This window comes from Hemitrygon akajei, chromosome 8 (assembly GCF_048418815.1).
Source record: "Hemitrygon akajei chromosome 8, sHemAka1.3, whole genome shotgun sequence".
In the NCBI taxonomy this organism is placed as follows: domain Eukaryota; kingdom Metazoa; phylum Chordata; class Chondrichthyes; order Myliobatiformes; family Dasyatidae; genus Hemitrygon; species Hemitrygon akajei.
The window spans coordinates 42,077,093-42,102,551 of NC_133131.1; the positions used below are offsets into that span (position 1 = coordinate 42,077,093).

General features: G+C 43.3%; 1 protein-coding gene across 1 annotated transcript in view; it reads right to left on the reverse strand.

Moving 5' to 3' along the window:
* Window positions 1-23,077, reverse strand: part of hip1 (huntingtin interacting protein 1) — a 344,258-nt gene extending 321,181 nt beyond the window's left edge. Inside the window, exon 1 of the mRNA XM_073053676.1 lies at window positions 22,915-23,077. Coding sequence (XP_072909777.1) covers window positions 22,915-23,019 — 105 coding nt within the window. The 5' untranslated portion in view covers window positions 23,020-23,077. The remainder of the gene's footprint in view (window positions 1-22,914) is intronic.
* Window positions 23,078-25,459: the final 2,382 nt, after the last annotated feature.

Consider the following 25,459-nt stretch of genomic DNA (forward strand, 5'->3'; position numbering starts at 1 on the left):
CTATAGCTAACTCACAATGCAATTATAACGACCAGGCTGTTAGACAATTCAAATGTGAGCCTGCATTAAGAGGAGATAAATGCAAAAATCAAAGGAATGAACCCCACAAACTTTTTCCATTTTAGAACCCATCTCTCCAAAGGTTTCACAAATGTACCAGGCCACTGCCAAAAATAAGCTTAACATTTGTCTCAGCCAAACAAATTGAACAGAGTATGAGAATTCTGGATTTACAACACAATCCTGGGTTCTGCCAGTAGATGGAGAATGATACAGAATACTAATTTTATAATTCAACCAGTCACATCAAAAAGGCAATGGAATTTATTTCTATTTCTACATTAATTATTGAGAAAAAGCCATCTGCCTCTGGCAACACTCGGAAGTGAACGGAGTTGTTAACAGCAGAGGCCTGCAGCCAGTTAAGCTCCAATAACCAGAATTCTTTCAATACTGCCTGCATGGAGTTTGCACGTTCTCCCTGAACCATGTACGAGTCAGCCAGTTTACATGCCCCACCCCAGTGTCATCCTCCTTCAAAGAGTAAGGCATTTCCCCCCCCCCCCCACCTTCTACCATTGAAGCTACCCTCTCCCACAGCTCCTCTAGTTCCTGGACATCTGCCCTCATCGTCTTCCCACAACCTAACAGGGATCAAGCTCTTAGAACAGTACAACACAGACACAGGCCTTTCAGCTCACAATGTTGTGCCAAACCAATTAAATTAGTAGTCAAATGGCTAATTAAAATCATCTCTTTTACCTACACAATGTCCATATCCTCCCATTCATGTGCCTCTAAATGTTCCTTGAAGTGCTTCGTGTTTCTGCCTCTATCACCACCCCAAGCAGCGCATTCTAGGCACCCACCACTCTGTGCAAAAAAAACTTGCCCCTCACATCTCCCTCAGAACTATCCCTTCTTGCCTTAAATGTATTGGACATTTCAATCCTGGGGAAAAACACTGTGTCTATTCTATCTATGCCTCCCAATCTTGTAAACCTCAATTAGATCTCCCACCAACCTGCATCACTCCAGAGGAAACAACCCCAAGATTGTCCAACCTCACGTTATAGCATGTCTTCTAATCCAGGCAACGACCTGGTAAAACTCATATACAACTTTGCCAAAGCCTCAGTATCCTTCCTATAAATGGCGTGACCAAAAATGTAGGCAATACTCCAGATGCACCCGAACTAGAGTTTTGTAAAGCTGTAGCACAACTTCCTGATTTTTGAACTCAGTGCCTCAACTTTTAAGGCAAGCAAGCATTCTTCATCACCCTATCAACCTGTGTAACCACTTCCAGAACTACAAACTTAGATCCAACATACCTCTACCCATCAACACTGTTAAAGTCTTGCCTTAACAGTGTACTGTGTTTTTACATTTGACCTTCACATTTGGCTCCATCTGCCCCTTTCCCATTCTCATCTCCTAATGATCTATATCCCACTGAATTCTTTGCCAATGTTCTACACCGATCTTCGTAGTCTACAAATTTACAAACCAACCCATCTACATTTTCATCCAGATCATCTACAATATCACAATCAGCAGAGGTTCCAGTACACCATTAATCACATACCTCCAGCCGGAATAAGTCCCCTCAACCGCTACCCTCTGTCTTCTAAGTGCAAGCCAGTTCTGAACCCAAACAGCCAATTCACCATGGATCCAATGCATCTTAGTCTTCCGGATGAGCCTCCAATGACAGACTTTGTCAAATGCCTACTAAACTACACAGAAATCATCCAGAGCTCGATCTTCATCAATCACCCTCATCATCTCATCAAAAAACTCAATCAATTTAATAAGACGACTTGCCCCACTTAAAGCCATGCTGGCTATTCCTAGTTCACCATTGATTTTCTGAAAGATCATAAATCCTATCTTTAAGAGTTCTCTCCAGTAACTTCTCCACCATTGAAGTGAGACTGCAGCATCCAGGATTATCCCTGGTTCCCTTCTTCAATCATTGTATAAAATTAGCTACTCACCAGTTCTCCGGGGCCTCGTTTGTGGCTAGAGGGGACATGGAGATATTGGTCAAGAGCTCAGCACACTCTTCCCTTGCCTTTACCTACCACCTCATGAGCCTCCATATCCAGCATTATTCTCCACAACTTCCATATCCACAGTGGGATCTGACTACCAAACACATCGCTAAGCTGACACCCACACTCGGCTTTCCACAAGGATTGCTTTCTGTGTTTCCCTTGTCCATTCATCCTTCGCCACTGATCCTCCTCTTGGCACTTAACCCTGCAAGCAGAAGTCCTGCACCTACCCACTCAACTCCCCCCTCGCCTCCATTCAGGGCCCAAGTCATTCCAGGAGTTGCAACACTACCTGTAAGTCTGTCAGGGTTATCGTACTCAATTTTTTTAATTACGTTTCGAATAGATAAACATAACAATGATAGTGATACAAAGAGATCGGGATTACATTAATAACGGTTAACGTATACATAAACAGACTCCGAGTAACATGTGTAATTTAAGCCTCCCAATCTCCTAATAACTGAACGTGAAAAAGATTCAAAAACTTTTATACAAAAAAGTCCCCCTAAACTAATAAAAAACAAAAGCTGGGCTGCCTTGTTTCATCGGTTAAAGTCATTCTTAGTCATTAACTCCACTCCTCTATAAACGAACAAAAAGTTATTGAGGAAGATTCGGAAAAGGTCAGCTTATATCATACGAAAATGTTGAATAAAAGGCTTCTAAATTTCTTCAAATTTAACCGAAGGGTCGATAGTGCCACTCCTAATTTTTTCCAAGTTTAAACATGTTATAGTTTGGGAAAACCATTGAAATGTAGTAGGGGGATTAGAATCTTTCCATTTAAATAAAAAGGATCTTCTGGCTATTAATGTAACAAATGCAATCAAACGGTGAGCTGAAGGGGATAAATGACAGGGTTATCTAATGTTTCGTACTCCTGATGCGGCCTTCTCTACATCAGTGAGACCTGGCATAAATCGACCAGCACCTTCACCTTCCTGATGGCCAACCATTTTAATTCCAACTCCCATTCTGACACATCAATCCGTGGCATCTTCTTCTGCTACCATGAGGTCACTCTCAGGTTGAAGGAACAACACCTCATCTCATCTAGGCAGCCTCCAGACTGACAGTAGGAACACTGATTTTCTCCAATTCACATTCATTTTCCCCTCCTTCCCCTTCCATTCCCCACTCTGGCTCCCCGCTCCTTACCTCTTCTCTCCTGCATATCACCTCCCCTCATGCCCCTCCTCTTTCCATTTCTCCCATGGCCCACTCTCTTCTTGGTGCTTGCCAAGGAAGTCTCCGATTTATGTCAGGTCTCACCAATGTAGAGGAAGCCACATCAGGACTACCAGAGACATTAGATAACCCTGACAGACTTACAGGTGAAGTGTTGCATCCCCTCTTCTTCAGTCCTTAACCTTTTCCACCCACACTTGCCAGCTTCTCACTTCATCCCACTTACCTTCCACCTCAGCTGGCTTCACCCATCACCTGCCAGCTTGTACTGGTTCCCCACCTCCCACCTTATTGACTTCTTCCCCCTTCCTTTCCAGTCCTGATGAAGGGTATCAGCCCGAACCATAAGCTGTTTATTCCTTTCCACAGATGCTACCTGACCTGCTGAGTTCCTCCAGCATTGTGCGTGAACTCTGGATCTCCGGTGTCTGCAGAATTTCTGGTGTTTGAATGTGGTAGAGTTGATGGGAATGTGGGAACAACAAAATTAAGATTCCTAGTGGATGAGCATTAAATGAGTGTTTAACTGTTGGTGAATCAGAGAGCCAAAGGACATGCTTGCATGCACTGACTATATATGTATCGTACATTCTCATGAATGATCAGCACTGAAATGGAAACGTGATTCGATCATGATTCGCTTCCTGTAATGATTGCTCATATTCACCATCTTTCCCCAAATACTCAACTGTTTCCTGAGCCAAAACATTAAACAAAATGAATCAGCTTTCCTTGACAATGGAAGTCACCTTGCATTTAACTGCATGATTCTGCTCATTTATAAACTTGAACAACCCCTTAAATGATACATTAAAAACACAAATAATTCTAGATTTGATCCCCAAATACTCATTACAATGCTAACTTAATCAATACATCTCCCCAAGTCAATAATCTCTTGTGCCATTTGTTAAGAAGGATGAACAGTTCTGATGGACAATGGGGTGCAGAGTTGACCATATTCCCCCCCCCTTTGAGAATCACGAACCATTACTGTTGCTATGTTGCTCATGAGAGAGAGAGATGAAAAGAAAACATGCAAGAACATCCGCTACAGATAAGAGAGGGGACAGAGACTTATTGATTCACTGTATTATGATTTCTGCAAGGGTTATTTATCTTCTACCATTTTGCCCATTAAAATTCCTCAGTGGACTGCAGAAGTGGACTGGTTCGATGGGCACAGTCATTCAAAATTGATTGATAGCCGAGACCCCGTGAGTACGAATAAAAGACAGGTCTGGAGAGACACCCTTCAGACATACCAGTGGACACTGATTGAGTGTTGGAACCCACAGGAAAGGTGGGGGCATCGGAGACCGAACCAGGAGATCGGTCAGTTAAACTCACAGTGTTATAGCAGGGCCGGTAGGGACTTGTGTGTGTGTCCACTCATGCCAGAGTGACGAGTCCACCTCAGAAGAACGGTCTAGCTGAATGACAGAGGGGTCGTAACTGAATGACCACAAAAGAAACAACGGATTAAGAAAGCAAAGGAAGGTTTGGCTGCAGTTGCTGTTACATCTCGCTTGCTCTGTTTCTCTCTCCCCAACGATTACAACACAACCATATCTACCTCAGCACGCATGAACTGAACTTTATACTTTTTTTTAAATGACAATTCATTTACCCCTAGACATCAATAGAGCTTGTTTATTATTGCTTATTATTATTCCTACACTTTTAGGTTTATTATTGCTAACTTGTGTTATCTATATATTTGCATTATTGGTATTGATTTGCTTATTTTACTAATAAACACTTTTGACTATAGTACCACCAGACTCCAACGGATTCTTCTTTCTCTGTTGGTCAGACACCCAGTTACGGGGTACGTAACACATTCCTGCTCCTTACTGTTTGTTCTGTGAAAGATAGTTCTTTTTTGTCAGAGTTCTTCAAAGGTTTATCTTAAATGCACAATTATATTAAGAGCATCTCAAATACAATTCTCCCAGAAAGAAAATAAGGCACCAGGCAGATTAGCACACATACCACCCCACTTCCCTCTTAAACAATGAAGGGTAAAATTTGCTGTGTTTTATTTTCATATCGAACTACAAGTTTTTTTTCCCCTTTATAATTATATTTTACCTTTAGTTTTCCTGAGAATACCCTAGTTTATTTTGGGTCCTTAAAGTTCAATATCAGCTAGATCTTTTTCTGTTTGCTGACTTTCTCAATGAGACAAGTTTTTTCTCACCTGGTACCTAATAACTTTGTTCAGCCTAAGCCCACCTATGAGAAATGAAGCCGGCAAATTCTCAAAGTAGAACAGAACTTGAAGAACACAACTCTTTATGAGGCGTTTATTGAATTTAAGTAACATTGCAACCAATGTAATAGAAGTTACAACTATTAAATGAGACATTAAATGTTAACCATAAGATATACCAGAACAGATGTTATAAACTAGTTCTATTGCTGCACTATTTGTTAAACTGTACAGCTTTTAACTGCAAATTCAACTCCCGTCATTCATTCATTCTTTAATTATGGACATGATTCGCCCTGGTGATCAAACAAAGGAGTTGCCCGGTGCCAACAGTCACCATGTGTAGTTTGATCCTACTTGTCCGCAATTTCCTTACAGGTTATATCTGACAATCAGCTCATGACAATTGATTAGTACAAACTCTCTGTTTGAGATAGTCCATTTTTCGGTGTCATTTATTATTTCTTTAAAGGTCACAATTTTGAATTGATCTTGTGTTTGCAATTTTCATTTCTGTTGAGATGGAGAAGGGTTCCAAGTTTAATCAGCACCTTAAAGTTCCGACTGCACTGAAATTCTATATACAATCCTTAGGTTAGCCTGGTCTGGGAAAGAATTTTACTCGCAACCTTCTTCAGCCTGTCTTGATATAAATTAAGTTCTGAAAGGTTCTGTGTGGTCTGTCATGCCATTCTGAGTAGAAGTTTAAACAATTTTCAGTTAATTTTGCCAACATTACTATTGCTCAATCATCTTTCTGAAGGCTACCTACACCCAGTTGCCATTTTTCTTAAAAATAGAAAAGAATTTATGTAGATGACCAAATAATAGAATTCCAATGATGGACAGTAGTCTTTCAGTCCGTTCACTGGACAGTACTTCCAGAGACTAATCAGTTTAGTAAATTATGTTTGCATCCTTAAGGGACAGAGTTACTCCTCTCATTGTCAAGATTCTTTGATACCAGAGAAATCAGTTTGAAAAAATTGCAGATGCTGGAGAGCTGAAATAAAAATGAAAATGCTGAAAAAAAACTCAAGTTGGGAAGTATCTGTGAAAAGAGAAACAGTCAATTTTAGAGGTCTGAACTAGGAAAGATGCAAGTTAGTTTTGGTAAGACAGGATGATCAGCATTTCCCGTTTCCAGATCTAATTACGTTGACAGTTTTCCATAACCTACTTCTGACTAGCCTATTGACATACTACACAGACTGGGAAGCTCAAGGCCTGGTAAGTGGCACCATTGGGCCTCTTTGACTTGTCCAATCATAGATGCTTCCATTGTTCTCCACTTTCTCTCTTAGATATTTCCATTGTTTCCCACTTTCTCTCATATGGAAGACTAACTTCTATCTCTCGTTCACAGTTCTGATGACAGGTTATGCTTGATGCACTGTTTCCTTCTACAAATATTGCATGACTCGCAGAAGTTTTCCAACATTTTCTGTTTATTGGTTAGTATAACATATGCCGCCTTGCTCATTACTTGGTCTTTCACTCTATATTTTCTTATTAATATTTGCTCTGTATTAACTAATATCCAGTGTATAGAAATTGCTCAATAAAAAGATCTCAAAAATATTAGTCTTTCAAGCTTCTCACAATTTTCACTCCATCAAAATGTTAGAGACAAGTCATGAAATTGGCCTAAGAATCCATCAGATGAAAAATGTGATACCTGTCCAATCACTGGCCTCCTCAAATTCAATCATACGATCAGTCATCCTAGTCTTCAGTTACCAGCAAACAAAAGCTTTTAATTAATTTTTTGCATAGTGTCTCAGACTAGTCAGATTCCAGATCTTAATCATCTGCATTTTGCATTTGGCTGGTCCAAAATACATTTCCAACATTGGCCTTCAAATCCCAAAACCTTTTCCTCAAGCAACAATGGCTCTGTTGTTTATCGAGTTTTTGTGAACCTAAGCTAAGAGGGAAGTACTCTTAACTCACACTGCCAGACAGGTGAGGCTTCAAGCACTAAACCTGGCCTGGAACTTCTAGTTTAGTACACAGGAATAAGTTTAGCTGATGATCTATACATCAAAGTAAGGCCTTTGTTTTCTATAGTAGCAGATCAGGTACTATGAAAGATTTTAATCACATAACTACTGACCTAGTGCCTTCAAGTAGAATCTCATTTAAACAAGTAGCACCAAAAGAGACTGTCTAGAATGCTGTAATTTGTTTACACAATTCAGAAAGCATTGAGAGATTTTAACACAATAAAGTACTACTTAAATAAAAAGACACAATAGATGGAGGAAACAGATAACACAATGCTCAGCTGTAAATTACGATGTGTTTAACTGAACAATATTATCATGCAAAAACAGACAAAAAGATCCAGTTACTAATAATGACTGATATGGTAGAAGCCACCACATGCCAATCAAAGACTGTGCCCAACAGAATCAATATCGACTGTTGATCATTGGGAGATGAACAGTTGCAGTCACAGAGAACAAATGAAATATTCACAGTAGATCAATCGTAGTATCACATTGTAAATACAATAATTATTTTTCTACAGTTATGCCCCCGAACTATTAATTTGGGCAAAACTCAGATTTAGGACTGCCAAGACAAGGATCTTCCCAATGATCACAGCAAGATTAAAAATCAATGTATACCCTCAGAGCAGCAAAGATGCAGCAAGAGTTCATTTAAGAAATAAAAAAGCGAGGTGGCATGGAACCCAGTTCACTCCATTTCAGATCAACATACTTACGGCTTGGGTGTCTGATGCACCATCGGCTCTGCTGGAAGTCGACCACTGAGAAGTCTCTTGCTTAAGTGAATCCAATACTTTCTATCTGCACCTTCAGTAAGGCAATACACAAGGTGCTTAGAGTTATACAGGGCTTCTTTCAGAAGAACACTGGCACCATGAAAGCTTTAAGGTGAAATTACTCTCGTTTATAATGAGGCTTTTGCTATGGTTGGTTAATTGGCCATTCTAAATGTGTAAACTGATCCAGGTGTAGGGAGTTGTTGAATGTGGAAGGTGGTTTAATGAGAATACAGAGAGAATGGAGTAAGATTGTTGCAAATGGTGTTTGATTAGCATGACATCATTGGAGCAAAGAGCCTTTTTCCATGCTCTGTCATAACATTATTTGTTAAAAACTGTTCATGGCACTGTTGTTGGAATTATTAATGGTTTGTTGTTCCTTCCTACTCCCTGAGGCACATCGGGCGATAACCTTGCCATTTCTTTACCATTTGTCTGTTTTTTAGCTCGATGCTCAATCCAATGTGATTGGAAAGTATGCAATGAACCAACTGGATTCGAAACCAGGACCACTTGCCTCAAAGTTCAGTGTGGATGCCACTACACCACCGGCCAGCTAGAATTATCACTTAGGGAGTTAGGAATTATAACCTCAAATCCAGATGAAAATACAAAGGCAGACAAAAGATTATTTTTGAAAATAGTTCTTGGTTCTGTGCTTGTCTTAATATGGAGGGGGGCCATGGGCAAAGATTGAGGCTGCAATTAACAAGGACACAAGGATTGCCCATCTTTCCTTGCCCTTTAGACAGTCATGCTTTTTGGCGTGCTGCCTTCTTGTTGGCTGAGAACATAAAAGTTTGATGAATCAAAATTCTGAAGCTCCAAAGCAATACATTAAAGACACAAGTCAGCGTGGAGGGCAATTTCAAATCAGCAATACTTCTGTATGCCTGATGCCCTTGCCCTTCGATGTGGGGTATGGCCTGTGGAAAGCAAATCACTATTACATCAAAGCACTTCAGCAGAGAGCAGACTTGCCCTCCTGTAACCAAACTGCACAATGAGGCTTCTGGACCACGACCTAAAATGTAGCCACTCATGTTACCACAATTGCATAGGTAAGTTCCACAAGATGCTTATTTAATCAGTCTTCAGGAATTAGTTCAATTCGACTCTAGAATTTAAAACACCCTCCTCACCTAATCGTGCCTCACTACATTCTGAACTTTTGAAATCCAAAAATAGAATTAACAGGAACAAACTAGATGTGTTAAGCAGGGCTCTATTTCAATGCCCAGCATTACTGACAAGGCAACCTTGAAACCTCAGAGTAGAGGGCAGTAGCTGTGGGTAAAAGGAGAGGCGGGGGGGGGGGGGGGAAGGAAATTCTAGCTTCTGCAGTAAAATATTCAGGGCAGATCAGAACATTAATCCGCGCTCAAAATCCATGAACTACAGTAAAACAAAGTTAATAGCTTTGAAGAACTGTATCTATCAGAATCCCAAATATTATTATATCAAAGTATTTCTATCCTGACCGGAACAAAGCTTTCAGTTGTTACGAACCCCGTAACTGGGTCACTTACCGGCAAAGACAGAGAGGTCCGTTGAAGTCTGATGGTACTATTTTTAACAGTATTTATTGATAAAAATACACAAAAATAATATCAATGCAAACATACAGATAATATACGCCGTCAATACTAAATCTAAAAGCGCGGGTTTAATAATAAGAAGAAATAGCTCTATCGTTGTCTAGGGGATAATGTATTGTCCGATGGAAATATAAAAGTCACTCAGTTCATGCAGGCTGCAGCTTTTTGGTTGGAGAGAGAGACAGATTTTTAAAACTTGCCAGCTTTTCCTTTTTATGATGTCAATCCTTCGAAATTTCGTTGGTGGCCTCTTCTTTAGCTAAGCCGTTCTTCCGTGGTAAGCCTGCCAATTCCTAGGCAAATGGAAAAGGACGCACGCGGGCCCCCACCGGCTGTCGCTATTAAACGCTGTCACAGGATTTCTAGTGTTTCTCCTGGTGCGTCTAAAGGGATTGTTCCCCAGACCCTCTTTTATCCTTACTCACGGGGTCTCAGATGTCAATCAGGTTGGGATGATGCAATCCCTCAACCAGCCCACTCTGGTCATTCCCTGAGGGCTTCAATGAATAGTACAGTACTCAATACACAATTGCGTCTCCAAGAAACAATGGCCATTATCAATGGTTCCGCCTTACGGGGGCCAGGACACACATTCCAAAACCTGTGTATTCTGGACGTCTCGCTCTCATTTCCTGGGTCCCAGACCCAAATTAATAGCGATCTTGCGACTCTCAAAAGGGAGGGGGCTACTTTGTACCTTTCGGCCCCTCAGAGTTGTGGCACATTCGTAACACAGTTAACAGCCTGAGGCAGTTTTACTACTGACTGAAGCCTATTGGTACCTTACGAACTTTTTTTTTGGAAAAAAAAATCACAGCATCGATAAACAATGGAGGCAAACATGCTTCTGAATACAGATAATACACAAAATTGAACTCAGCAGGCCAGGGAGCATTTATGGAAGGAAACAGACAATGTTTCAGGCAGAGACCCTTCATCAGAACTGGAAAGGACTTGGAAAGAAATCAGAATAATGAGTGCGGGGGGGGGGGGGGAGCAGAGAAATGCAAGCAGGCAGGTGATAGGTGAAAGCAGGTGAGGGGAAAGTGGGTGAGAGTGGGGGGGGAGCAGGCAGGTGATAGGTGAAACCAGGTGAGGGGAAAGTGGGTGAGAGAGAGTGGGGGGGGGAGCAGGCAGGTGATAGGTGAAACCAGGTGAGGGGAAAGTGGGTGAGAGAGAGTGGGGGGGGAGCAGGCAGGTGATAGGTGAAAGCAGGTGAGGGGAAAGTGGGTGAGAGAGAGTGGGGGGGGAGCAGGCAGGTGATAGGTGAAACCAGGTGAGGGGAAAGTGGGTGAGAGTGGGGGGAGCAGGCAGGTGATAGGTGAAACCAGGTGAGGGGAAAGTGGGTGAGAGAGAGTGGGGGGGGAGCAGGCAGGTGATAGGTGAAACCAGGTGAGGGGAAAGTGGGTGAGAGTGGGGGGGAGCAGGCAGGTGATAGGTGAAAGCAGGTGAGGGGAAAGTGGGTGAGAGAGAGTGGGGGGGGGAGCAGGCAGGTGATAGGTGAAACCAGGTGAGGGGAAAGTGGGTGAGAGTGGGGGGAGCAGGCAGGTGATAGGTGAAAGCAGGTGAGGGGAAAGTGAGTGAGAGAGAGTGGGGTGGGAGCAGGCAGGTGATAGGTGAAAGCAGGTGAGGGGAAAGTGAGTGAGAGAGAGTGGGGTGGGAGCAGGCAGGTGATAGGTGAAAGCAGGTGAGGGGAAAGTGAGTGAGAGAGAGTGGGGGGGAGCAGGCAGGTGATAGGTGAAAGCAGGTGAGGGGAAAGTGAGTGAGAGAGAGTGGGGGGGAAGCAGGCAGGTGATAGGTGAAACCAGGTGAGGGGAAAGTGAGTGAGAGAGAGTGGGGGGGAGCAGGCAGGTGATAGGTGAAACCAGGTGAGGGGAAAGTGAGTGAGAGAGAGTGGGGGGGGGAGCAGGCAGGTGATAGGTGAAAGCAGGTGAGGGGAAAGTGAGTGAGAGAGAGTGGGGGGAGAAGCAGGCAGGTGATAGGTGAAACCAGGTGAGGGGAAAGTGGGTGAGAGAGAGTGGGGGGGGAGCAGGCAGGTGATAGGTGAAAGCAGGTGAGGGGAAAGTGGGTGAGAGTGGGGGGAGCAGGCAGGTGATAGGTGAAAGCAGGTGAGAGGAAAGTGAGTGAGAGAGAGTGGGGGGAGCAGGCAGGTGATAGGTGAAACCAGGTGAGGGGAAAGTGAGTGAGAGAGTGGGGTGGGAGCAGGCAGGTGATAGGTGAAAGCAGGTGAGGGGAAAGTGAATGAGAGAGTGGGGTGGGAGCAGGCAGGTGATAGGTGAAAGCAGGTGAGGGGAAAGTGAGTGAGAGAGAGTGGGGTGGGAGCAGGCAGGTGATAGGTGAAAGCAGGTGAGAGGAAAGTGAGTGAGAGAGAGTGGGGGGAGCAGGCAGGTGATAGGTGAAACCAGGTGAGGGGAAAGTGGGTGAGAGAGAGTGGGGGGGAGCAGGCAGGTGATAGGTGAAACCAGGTGAGGGGAAAGTGGGTGAGAGTGGGGGGAGCAGGCAGGTGATAGGTGAAAGCAGGTGAGGGGAAAGTGAGTGAGAGAGAGTGGGGTGGGAGCAGGCAGGTGATAGGTGAAAGCAGGTGAGGGGAAAGTGAGTGAGAGAGTGGGGTGGGAGCAGGCAGGTGATAGGTGAAAGCAGGTGAGGGGAAAGTGAGTGAGAGAGAGTGGGGGGGAGCAGGCAGGTGATAGGTGAAACCAGGTGAGGGGAAAGTGAGTGAGAGAGAGTGGGGGGGGGAGCAGGCAGGTGATAGGTGAAAGCAGGTGAGGGGAAAGTGGGTGAGAGTGGGGGGAGCAGGCAGGTGATAGGTGAAAGCAGGTGAGAGGAAAGTGAGTGAGAGAGAGTGGGGGGGGGAGCAGGCAGGTGACAGGGGAAAGAGGTAAAGGGATGAAGGAGGAGGAATCCAAGAGGAGAGTGGACCATGGGAGAAAGGGAAGGAGGGAAAAAGAGGGAGCTGAGCTGCAGCTGAGAAGTGGTAAGATGTGGGGAATGGAAAAAGAGGGAAAGAGTAGAAGGGAGAAATCCCTGAAGATTAGAGAAATCGAGGTTTTTGCTCCTCCAAACTGAGAGTTAGCTCATCATGGCAGTAGAAGAGGCCATGGACTGACATATTGGAAAGGGAAGCAGAGTTAAAATGAGTGTCTGAAGAGAAATCCCACCTGTTATGAAAGATGGAGTGAATGGGCTCTAAGTAGTCCCCCACTCTAATCGGGTCTCATCGACGTAGAGGAGGCCACACCGGGAGCACCAGATACAGTAACCCAACAGACCCGCAGGTGGAAGGACTGTTTGGGGCCTTGAATGGTGCTGAGAGAGGAAGTGTAAAGGAAGGTGTAGCACTTACTGTATCCAGCTTGCAGGGCAGTGCAGGAGGGAGATCAGTGGGGAGGAATGAGTGGTCAAGGGCGTAACAGAGAGCGATTCGTGTGGAAAACAGAATGGGGTGGGAGGGGGTGAACAATGTGTTTAGTGGTAGGATCCCAATGAGGATGGAGAATGATGTGCGGGATGGAGATGCTCTTGGGCCGGTAGGCAAAGACAAGAACAACCATCTCCCCACACCTGGTTTCACCTTTCACCTTCCAGCTTGTACTCCTTTCCCCACCCACACCTTTCCATTCTGTCATCTTCCCCCTTCCTTTCCAGTACCGATGAAGGGACTCAACACAAAACATCATCCATTTATGTCCCTCTGGAGGTGCTGCCTGGTGCGCTGAGCTCCTCCAGCATCTTGAGCACGTGACTCTGGATTTTCAGCATCTGCAGAATCCATTTCCAAATACAAATTTCAAATGCCTCAAAACAACTCCAACCCCTCCTGGTTTGAAAGGCCAAACTACTGAACAAACCCGTGCCCGAGTTATTAATATCAATTGCGATTGTCGGATGACTAGAGATTGGTTAATAAACATAAAGCATCCAGACAAAATTACAAGTGGGAAGACAAGGCCCGCCCAAACCCTTCTCCATGAAAGATTAATTCATTGACTCCATCAATACAGATATCTCACACAGCTCAAAACATCCCTGAATACCACAACTTCACATGAAAGACATCAATTAAAAATCACCATCAAATCCTGCAACGCAAGTGGGACCCTGAAACATAGAAAACCTACAGCACAATTCAGGCCCTTTGGCCCACAATGCAGTGCTAGATACTTACTTTAGAAATTACATTGGGTTACTCATAGCCCTTTATTTTTCTAAGCTCCCTGTACCTATCCAAGAGTCTCTTAAAATTTGGCGCCCTTATTTACAAAAGACAGGATTAAATATATAGGTGCTCCGAAGATGAAATAATTGGTTACTTGGGGAAAGAAATAAATGCATACACTAAAGTTATTACGAACTCCGTGGAGCGTGTGGGGACCCTCCAATATCCAGGCATTCCTTTTTTTTTCTCTTTCTTTTTTTTTAATAGGGATGTTAGGGGGGAGGGGTTAAGGGGAGGGGGGCTGGGTAACATTTTTTTTTCTCATACACATTTATTCTGTAACTATTTGAAAACAATAAAAAAAGTTTAAAAACAAAAAAAAAAGATCCTATTGTATCCACCTCCATCACCGTCACCAGTACCCCATTCCACGCACTCACCACTCTACGTAAAAACTTACCACTGACATCTCCTCTGTACCTACTTCCAAGCACCTTAAAACTGTTCCTGGGTGTCAGGATCTCTGAGAATTCAACCTGATCCCAATATATCGATGCAGTTATTAAGAGGGCAAGACAGCAGCTATACTTCATTAGGAGTTTGAAGAGATTTGGTATGTCAACAAATACACTCAAAAACTTCTATACTGTACCGTGGAGAGCATTCTGACAGGCTGCATCACTGTCTGGTTTGGGGGAGGGGGGGAAAACAACCACATTGGACTGGAAGAAGCTGCAGAAGGTTGTAAATTTAGTCGGCTCCATTTTGGGTACTGGCCTACAAAGCACCCAGGACAAAAAAAAAATGCCACTATTCCTGCTAGAGTTATGCAGGTCAGGAACTCCTAAATTCAATGGACTTTGACAACCAGTAAAATATGTTTTGTTGTCCAGGAAATAACTACTCAAATCCCAAGGACGGGCTACAGGAAGAGGAATCGCAGACATTACACTGAAAAATTACCCAGCCCTTTCTACAGGAGACCGAGATTGTTTCTGGCATCCTTCACAGGAATAGAAAATATGAAATTGTTTCTTTCCTTCTAAATTCCATACAACAGATGAATTATATACAGAAATGAAACACAATTATGCATAAAAAATAGGAACATTATTATGTATGGATTGAAAAATATTTCTGCAGCAACAGTCCTTCATTAGATGTCTTAAAAATCCAGCAGGCATCTTTTTAAATTAGCATTGGTTTTGAGAGAGCCCAGAGCACAAAACAAATTCAGCTTGCAACCACCTAGCATAATCCATTTTTTTTGCCAAAAACTCAGACAGATTATTGCCAATAAAACTTGTGTATCAATGGCAAAATTTGCAAGAACCCCGTTGTTTTTCTTCCGAGCACCTGAAACCTCTACTGTTTAATCCAGCCAGTCTTAAGCAAGAAAAAGCAGCAGAGCTTGGGATCAAAGAGTTTACTTGTTTTTCTATTATCGTCAACAATATGACAAATTTTTTTTGGTAGATTTGATGCTTTTGTTGTTTCACTCACAACACTGCAAATTTTCAGCACGAGGTACCCAGTATGACAGAGAGTGGCCTTGCCCAGTTGCCGTCATTCCACACCATGAGCCTCCGGAAGATGCTCCGTACTTTTTGGCCACCCACTCCGTACTCCTTCAGCATCACCAAGAAGACATGGCCACACTCATCATGAGGAAACATTGGAGACAGATTGGGTATGTGATGAGAAGAGAGGCCAGCTCCATCATCAAGGCAGAACTTCACTGGACCTCTGGAGGACAGAGGAAACACTGGAGATCTACGACAGCTTGGTGTCGTACCGTAGAGGAAGAAATGAGGACCCTGAACCACACCTGGGGTACGATAGAGAAGATGGGCAAGGACAGACAGATGGAGGACCTTCATTACACCAGTGGTGTAATGGGCAGCAAGTCTGTTCAACAAAATACAGGGCAAGAAGAGTCAAAGTCAGGGGACGTAAAAAAATATTGTGCATGACTTAGAGCAAACAGCAAAGTACAAATCCAGATGTGCAGGAACTGCATTGTATTTTGTGTGGTGCGCAAAGAGTAAATATCTATCTTCTGAAATCACAAGTATACGTCTCAGTGAATGGGGAATTGCAGTCCTAAATATCAGGGTTACAGGCTTCTTAAAAACAATAATCTAAATCTGCCTCGTTCTATTCCCGTCTCAGTAACATCCCACGCTTGTTGTGAAATGAGCTAGCTCCAGGGCAAACTAAGTGGCTCCATTTTGGATGAGATAAAGAGCAGTCTCATGCCAAACTATTATTAATACTCATGTGTAACAGATAGTTAACTGCCGTTTGTACATTGCTGAAATGGAAGCAGCGAGATTCCAACATCTCAATTATGAAAGAGCCATGAGACACTAGAACCTTGAACTACAGCACCTTTTAATCACCAGCTGCCGTAATTACCAATAATCCCTTCGCTCACAAAAAACATCAGTTTGCAGAACCACCACTTGGCTAAGTGACAGAAAGTTTCTAAATACTATAATCCCACTGCAAGGGGGAAATAATTTAAACCATTTTCCCTTTCTGACTCTCTTGGGGTACCATTCAAATCCTTGAGGGTGCGGTCACTTACTACAGCCACATGTCCAACTTCGAATTGAATATCTTCACATCAGGTTCACATCCTGTCACAGCGCTGAACCTGTCCTAATTAAAATTACAAATGGCATCCTTGGGGACATAGTGCACTCTCTTTTAAACCTCTTGGCTTTCTTTAACACAGTGAGCTATCCCGCCCTGATTCACCACTGTTGAGGCCAAACAAATATAAGTAGATGCAATAAGTAGTAGTATATAAGTAGAATGTAAAAACAGCTTTCAAACTAAAGTACTAACAGAGGAAGTAAACAACCTGATATCAGGTGTCTGGAAAAGTGGCAAAACAGTTCATAGAAAATGATAAAATGTACAATGTTTTCTTGAAGAAAAACCTACAAGAGTACTTTTCTCCACAAGAACACAGCAAACAAGACTGATAAAAGGGATCTATATCTGGACTGCTGAAGGCCAGCTGGTCAATCACTACATGAAACACTGACAAAGTGTTTACGTGAAATAGGGCCTTCCAGCACTTTGCGCCATGCCTCCCTGCAATCCTCCGATTTAATCCTACCCTAATCACGGGACAATTTACAATGACCAATTAATCTATCAACTGGTATGTCTTAACCTATCAACCAGTACATCTTTGGACTGTGGGAGGGAACCCATGTGATCATAGAGAGAGCATACAAACTCCTTGTAGGCAGCAGTGGGAATTGAATCAGGGTCGCCCGTACTGTAAAGCAACGTGCTAACCACTACGCTACTGTGCCATCTGTCACTAGTGGAGTACAAAAGGTTCAAGGACGGACCTAAACTACTTCCAGTCTGTATAAACAGCTCAGATGATGGGGCCAAATGCAATATATCCAAGTATTCTAACGATACTAGGCTCAGTGAAAGGCTGAGCTGCAACGGTTAAATGAAAGGCAAGAAGCAAGCAGAGGAAGCTGAGTGCTGGGAATTGGAAGATTAGATTTATATGTTAATTTTCAAATGGATGTATACACTTCTGTACACCAAAACAAAGTTAAATTGTTGTAGTAGGTAATCAGAAAGCCAAATGGCATGCATGACTTTATTTCATGAGTTGTAAAGTGTACCTTACCACAATTCCCCAAGGCTTTGAAAAAAAACGTCGATGATTCTACAACAAGTTTCAATCTCACTAACCGGAAAACCCAGTGATTTTTCCTCTGATACATGGCAATAGAAAGGACATTAGAATTAACTTTTTGAGGAGAATGTTTCCATATGTGGGGGTACTGAGTACAGTGGGCTTGCATTCGCTTGCTCAGGGTAGAATGAGAGATGCCTCTTTAGGATCAAAAGATTCCAGAAGGGATGTAAAAATTACCAGCCTGGTTACACTGACTCACATTATGGCAAACAAAACTGCAAAGACTGTAATCTGGAAAGCAGAAAATGCTGGAAGAACTCAGCCTGTCAAGCAGCATCTGTGGAAAGAGAAACAAGATAACCTATCAGGACAGGGATCTTGTTTGTATCAAGAAGGACAGGACTGGCAGCTTAATGTCCCGGGTTACAGACAGAGGAGGGGGAGCTGCATTTTTGACTTAAGGGAATGTTACAACTGAAGTCAGGTGAAATTACTGAAGGTCCATCCAGTGGGGCTTTATGAGTGGAGCTGATAAATAAATACAGATCACAGTGTTGGCGCGTGGCCAAGTGGTTAAGGCGTTTGTCTAGTGATCTGAAGGTCGCTAGTCTGAGCCTTGGCTGAGGCTCCGTGTGTGTCCTTGAGCAAGGCACTTAACCACACATTGCTCTGCGATGACACCGGTGCCAAGTTGTATGGGTCCTAATGCCCTTCCCTTGGACAACATCGGTGGTGTTGAGAGGGGAGACTTGCAGCATGGGCAACTGCTGGTCTTCCATACAACCTTGCCCAGGCTTGCGCCCTGGAAACTTTCCAAGGCGCAAATCCATGGTCTATCAAGACTAATGGAGGCCTACACACACATACTGATCACATTATTAAGAGTTGTACAAAAATTCCCAAATAGTCAAGAGGAATTAGTCAAAGGGGTGATCACATTTTTGGGGGATGTACGACAAGTTCCTAATAGTCAATGGGAATTAGAAGAACATGCAAGGTGATAGTTCAGAGTTGTAAGAAAAATAGGGTTGTCAGAGTAGAGAACTAATTTTCCCAACATAGACTGGGTCTGCCATACTCTTAAGGACACCCTACTACTAGAGAGAGGGCAAAGTTCAACCTAGGAAGGAAAGTGACTGAGGTGTGTGAATGAAATCACCAAAGAAAAGTACTGGTAGACACAAAGCAGCTTTTTATTTGAAAACACAAGGTACAGCCCGCATCATATGGAGACATTTTCAGTCAAAAGGTCCGCCAGACCAAAGTGGGGCTCGATATTTTCTATGCCAGACATCAAATACATTCTATATTTACAATGTATGGATTGATGCTACATACAACCTTCATACCACAGATATCCAAATGAATTTTAATCAGCATTGTCTGGTCTGAGTTTCACTGCCTTTAGGAACCCATTGTTCAGAGCTGCACTCCAAATTAAATCCACAATACATATTCAAATATGAAAACTGCGAGTCAAAGTCAATTGCTAAATGTATATATGCTAAACCCAAAAATCTCTCTAACAGTTTTTGGGGAAGTCTTGAGGACCAGTGACCATAGTTCTGTTAGTTTTTAAATAATTATAGAAAGGGACAGAATTGGTCCATAGGTTCAACTTCTAAATGCTGGGGCAAAGAGATTTCTGACAGTTCAGGACAAGAGCTTGCAAAGGTTGTGGGCAAGTGTGAAGCTTCTAAATGCGAGATTATGACAGTTCATGGTCTGCATGCCCCTGTTACTATGAAAGGCAAGACTGGGAGGAGTCAGGAACCCTGGATGAAGGAGGATATTGAGACTCTCCACGCTTCATGACTCATTTTTATCACAAGTGCTGCTCGACTAGCTGAGTTCTTCCACCATGTCCTTTTTTTCTTTAGGATAAAAGTTTAAACTGTAAGTTTGACATTTCAGACTGATATTGAAGAGGCTCTGAATCTTCGGAATTCACTGGATAACCGAGTATGCTCAGATGCTGATATTGGAATTCACAGGCCTGAATAATTTCAAGATAAGAGATTCAATGTCTGCACTGAGTAAATCCTCAGGGATGTGCATCTACCCTCATTTCCCTGCTGTAGATAGCTTTCTCAATCCAACTGACTCAGATTCCCCCAACACCGCATTCTCACCCATTTAGTTCATGCCTCAAAGCTAAAAACAATTTCTTTTTAAAGAGTCATTGTTAGCAAGGAATGCTGCAACTCATTGAACAGGAGTGAACTAATCCCCACATTAAAAACACCATTTTAAATTATCTATGTATGGACAGATCTCCCAAAAAGAGGGAACAAAATCCAAATCCTTCACAGACCTCCAGCTTAAAATGGTGTTACTGGAGATGGTCGACGGCTTACTGGTGGTTCATAAAGCGAGAAACACAACTAAATACTTTATTAATAACATTTGTTCTGTGGAAAATTACTGTAAACTATCACCGAAAACAAAGAAAAGTTGAGTAAAAGCGAGGCTGACTTGAGGATTGAGGCGAGAGGTTGGAGTGGGGTCAGAACACAGTCGAGACTGAGTAGGAGCGTGCGAAGTAGAGAAAAGTCAAAGCAGAGGAGTTCACCTAAACCAAGAGTGAGGTCTGATCAATTTAAATACCGGGCCGATTTGGAAAGGCCGGTTACAGGCGGGAACATCCAGGCCCAGAGCGTATCAAAACGACAGGGCCTGGGTCCTAGAGCGGTGAATGACCCAGTGCTTGGATGCACAATCTAAACGGCAGGCCAGATAGGACTGAAAAGGCAGGGTGTTGGAACCGGAGGCGAGGGCTGGGCCAGTTCTGCTTGCAGCTCCACGACGTTTGCTCCGCTCTCCGCCGCACTGAAGCCGAGACTGTGACACTGCTCCAGCTTCTCTGGGCCGCGAACTCCACGATGATTTGCCCTGCTGTGTGATCAGAGGCATAGTCTATAGGCCTTTCATTCTGACTGCTGTTGCTTGCTTTTAATGTAAGCATGATGTGCGTATTTTCTCTCTCCCTCTGCACATTGCATGTTTGTTGGTCTTCTTTAAAATGGATTCTTTCAGTTTTTTCTGCTGTGCGGCTGCCTGGAAGCAGACAAATCTCAAGGTTGTATAACTTATACTTACTTCAATAATAAATGCACTTTGAACTATTTTAAGGAGATGCTGATTTCCCAACAGCAGAACAAAAATCTAGAAGCTTTTCAGTGCACCAAAATGCCAAACCCAGCATGACTAACATCTGATTGCAAGGCAAAATATGAATGCAATTACCAGAATGAAACTGAGTCAACCTTAAATTGAATAAGCTCTAAAAAAAAGGAAAAGTAGAAGAGGAATAATGTTGAGGCTTTTTTTTTAAAAAAAAATAAGAAAAGTCACATATTATAGACAAATTTACAACAATGTTGAAAATTGCCTTAAATATTACTTTCTTGATAAATTCATCAAGACTTCGTGGGGGGCTTTGGGGTTCTAACATTTATCTGTCATTTATTCTTTGGGGCACTCCTCTATTCTCATGGATGTTTGTAAGAAAAAGAATTTCAGGATGTATATTGTATACATTTCTCTGACATTAAATGTACCTATTGAAATTATTGACGAATAAGCCAAAGGGCGTGTGGTTCATAACAAATGCCTTGAAGGTTACAGCTTTTAAGTTACTAAAATGCCAGTTTGAATGCCAGTTCAAACTGACTGCGTCTCCACAGTAAATACCATGCATGCATCCTGAAGTTACCAAGTCAACTGCAACACAAAGTAGTTCAGACTACATGAAAATTCCAATAAAAGCTTACAAGACTAAACTACTTCTGCCATGGAAAAAGTCAATACATCATTTTAATTTAAAACCATCATCCAGAAGGTTGGCTTTAGTAGGTAGAAAGGATTTATCTTAAAGCTAATTAGGTCACGGAAGACTAAGTTACAACCTTCTGCAGAATATTTACCACACAAGTAGAACCATTGTAGACACACTCCTCTCTTGTTCAACCTCCAATAGGCAATATTTTCCAAAAACACAAACTCCAGATTCTGGAATTTGCAGCAACAAACAACCTGCTGGGGAGTAAGGTAGCAACTGTGGGGGCGTGGGGAGTAATTCTTGCCATTTTTGGTCAAAATCCCGATTCGGACTGAAAGGGAAGATATCCAGTACAGAAGAGACGGGGGGAATTAGACAGAGGCCAACACATAATGCTAGAGGAACTTGACAGGTTAGGCAGCATCTGTGGAAATGAATGAACAGTCGACGTTTCAGGCCGAGACCCTCCTTCAGTTTACTCGTTTCCATGGATGCTGTCTGACCTGCTGAGTTTCTCCAGTACTTTGTGCATGCTGCTTTGGATTTCCAGCGTCTGTGTTTCTGGGAGGCAAGTGATACATGTAGGTAATATTAAAGCAAGTGGACAGGTAATGATCTGAAAAGGTAGGAGCAGGAAAACACCAGCTACCATGCACATTGGTTAAGCATTACTGAGCTCACGTCAATCTAGTTTTTGTTCAACATTCTTCCATCAAAATTCAGGTACTATTCCACAACCGCCGTTGAGTTTATTTAATTCAGTACAGGAATACACTCTCAAACTTCATGCTCTAACCAAACGATATAAAAATAGTGTGTACGCAAACCCAGTCCAAGAGGCACAGGAAGATCAGCGCGTTTGCAGTGAGCTCCTCCTGGAATTGTATCAGCTCCAAACAGAAAAAGATCAGCACACAATTTTGGAACGGCCAGCGAAAAAGATATCACCGAATGCAATATGCATCATTCATTAAGTAACTTCAATGAGTTTTTGATAAACCGGGCACAAGAGCGAGATAGAATTCACATAGAGAGAAGAGATACCACAACGTCTCATTCAGCTTTGCAAACTAGATTAAAATATTCCGACTGCCTACACGGAGACGACATTACGAAGACACTATCAAGCACACACTTCCAGCTACCCATAAAATACTTCACCTTGCATGTGCCATCAGACCTCCAAACAAAAGCCTGGGCATTAAAATACTGGACAATGAGAAAGTCAAACTGCTTTGGAAAGCTAATTGAAACTCAGCGTCACAAGCCAAGGGCTTAGGTCTGGATTTTAAATCACCTCAGTGAAGAGGCTGCAAAGTTCAGCGTCAGGGCGAGGATTAACTTTAATCACTCGGACATGAAGGCGGGCGGAGGAGGTTGGGGCCCATGCCTCGGCATCCCACCCACCCACCCTACCCCCGACCCCCGCATCCTCCTCACCTGACTACGCTCGAAGTGCTCCCTCTCCGCCTCCAGGCTGTTGCCCGGGCGGCCCCGCAGCAGCTGAGCCGGCACCTGTTTAACAGAACTGGTCATTTTCTCCATGTCTCCAACTACCGCACCACTACAGCGACAACGCACGTCTCCCCAGCCTCAGATCGGCCCGCACACACTCCCCTCTCATTGGCCCCAACCCCTCAAACCCACCGCCGATTGGACAGCGGCGGATATCAACTCCGGAGACGAATGGCCAACATGACCATCAATCAACATTCGGAGCTCGCTGTCTTGCTTTGTTTACATCATCAAACGACCCGGATTACTATTGGATGGAGCGTGACGCTGCCCAACCTTCATTGGATAATTTTCCCCAGCTCTTCACTGCATTGGTTGAAAGTTAGCTTCTTGCTTGGGTTGACGAGTTAAAAGTTACCCAAAGTTGGCTGCTCAACTATTGCTTCCAATCGGAGAAGCGTACAGGGTTTTTGTTTGCTTTCTATTTTGAAGCCCGGCTATTTTTAAATAGTGAATCTGCTCTCGACCTGCAGGCAACAACTAGTGCAGCGACACATAACGGGGTTTGAATAAACCCAGAGAATGCTGAAAACGCGGTCAAATCTGACCATATCTTTGAGAGAGGGGTGAAACAATTAACCTTTCCGACCAATGCCCTGCCTCCAGGACTGAAAAACAGGAGGCAGGGTAAGAGGAGCGAGATGATGAAAAGAACACAAAGCTATTTTGTGCTGGGTGGAGGAGAACAAGAGAGATTCATCGACTAAAGTGGGGAAAGAATGGGGTAAATTAATAACAAAAAGGACAAAATGTAAAAAAAAGTAGAACATTATATTATAATACACGATGTAGTAGACAGTAGGTGCAGGAGTAGGCCATTCGGCCCTTCTAGCCAGCACCGCCATCGACTGTGATCATGGCTGATCATACACAATCAGTACCCCGTTCCTGTCCTCTCCCCATATCCCTTGACCCCGCTATCTATAAGAGCTCTATCTAACTCTCTCTTGAATGCATCCAGAGACTTGGCCTCCACTGCCTTCTGGGGCAGAGCATTCCACATATCCAGCACTCTCTAGGTGAAAAAGTTTTTCCGCATCTCTATTCTAAATGGCTTACCCCTTGTTCTTAAACTGTGGCCTCTAGTTCTGGAACTAGAATGACATGTAAAAGTCAATTTTAAAACACAAAAGCCAATAGCGACTCACACAAAATGCTGGTGGAACACAGTAGGCCAGGCAGCATCTATAGGAAGAAGCTCTGTCGACGTTTCGGTTCGAGACCCTTCGTCAAGACTAACTGAAAGAAAAGATAGTATGAGATATGAAAGTAGGAAGGGGAGGGGAGAGTAGAAGCCAATAGTGACTGATAAGCCAGACACTGCTTGGTTAAAACGTAAGCAATACTAACATCAAACAAAAGAAAATCTGCAGATACTGGAAATCTGAGCAACACATGCAAAATGCTGGACGAACTCAGCAGGCCAGGCAGCATCTAGGAAAAGAATACAGTCGACGTTTTCTCCAGCATTTTGTGTGTGTTGCAATACTAACAGAGTTTACCATGTAGACACCCAAACCTGATTCTTCACTTGTCAAGATGATAGCTGATCGACGTTGGCACCACTTCCCTACACTAACCCCATACGCTGTATCTCGATCCCATAAATATCCAAATGCCTATTGGCGTCTCTTCTGAAAGAAATTTCACTCGCAGTTTTCTACAGAGGCAGTCTGGAGAGCATTCTAACTGGCTGCATCGCTGTTTGGTCTGGGGGTGTGGAAGGGCTGTGACTGCACAGGATTGACATAAGCTGCAGAAAGTAGTAGATTCAGCTCCATCATGGGCAACAGTCTCCTCAGCATCCTGTATAAGGAGCGGTGCCTCAAAATAGGCGACATCCCATCACCCAAAACATGCCCTCTTCTTATTGCTACCATCAGGGAAGAGGTACAGGAGCCTGAAGGCACACACTCAGTGATTCAGGAACCGCTTCATCCCCTCTGCCATCAGATTTCTGAATGGACATGAACCCTACCTCGCTATTTTTTGCACTAATGATTTAATTTGACTTTTTAAAGTGTGCCTATATGATGTAATTCACGGTATTATTATGTATTGCATTGCACTGTTGCTACATGACAACAAATTTCACGACAAATGTTGGTGATATTAAACCTGATTCTGATCCTAAACTCAGTGACTGGGTTTCACCTCATGTAGGTGGAGATCAGCTATCATCTTGGCAAATGGTGAATCAGGCTTGAAGGCCCCAAGTCATGACCCTGTGTGAAGTGGAGATGGTTGGCAGCCTCAAGTGCCAATAGCGAATCCCAGTCAAAGCAGATAGATGTTCTGGCCAAGAGAGCACAGCAGTGCTTTAACTTTCTCAGAAGGCTGCACAAATTCAGCATATCCCTATTGACCTTCTATAGATGCACCATTAAAAACAATCATATCCAAAAGCACCACAGTTTGACATGGTAACAGCTCTGCCCAAGACTCGAAGAAACTGCAGTTTGGATTGTTC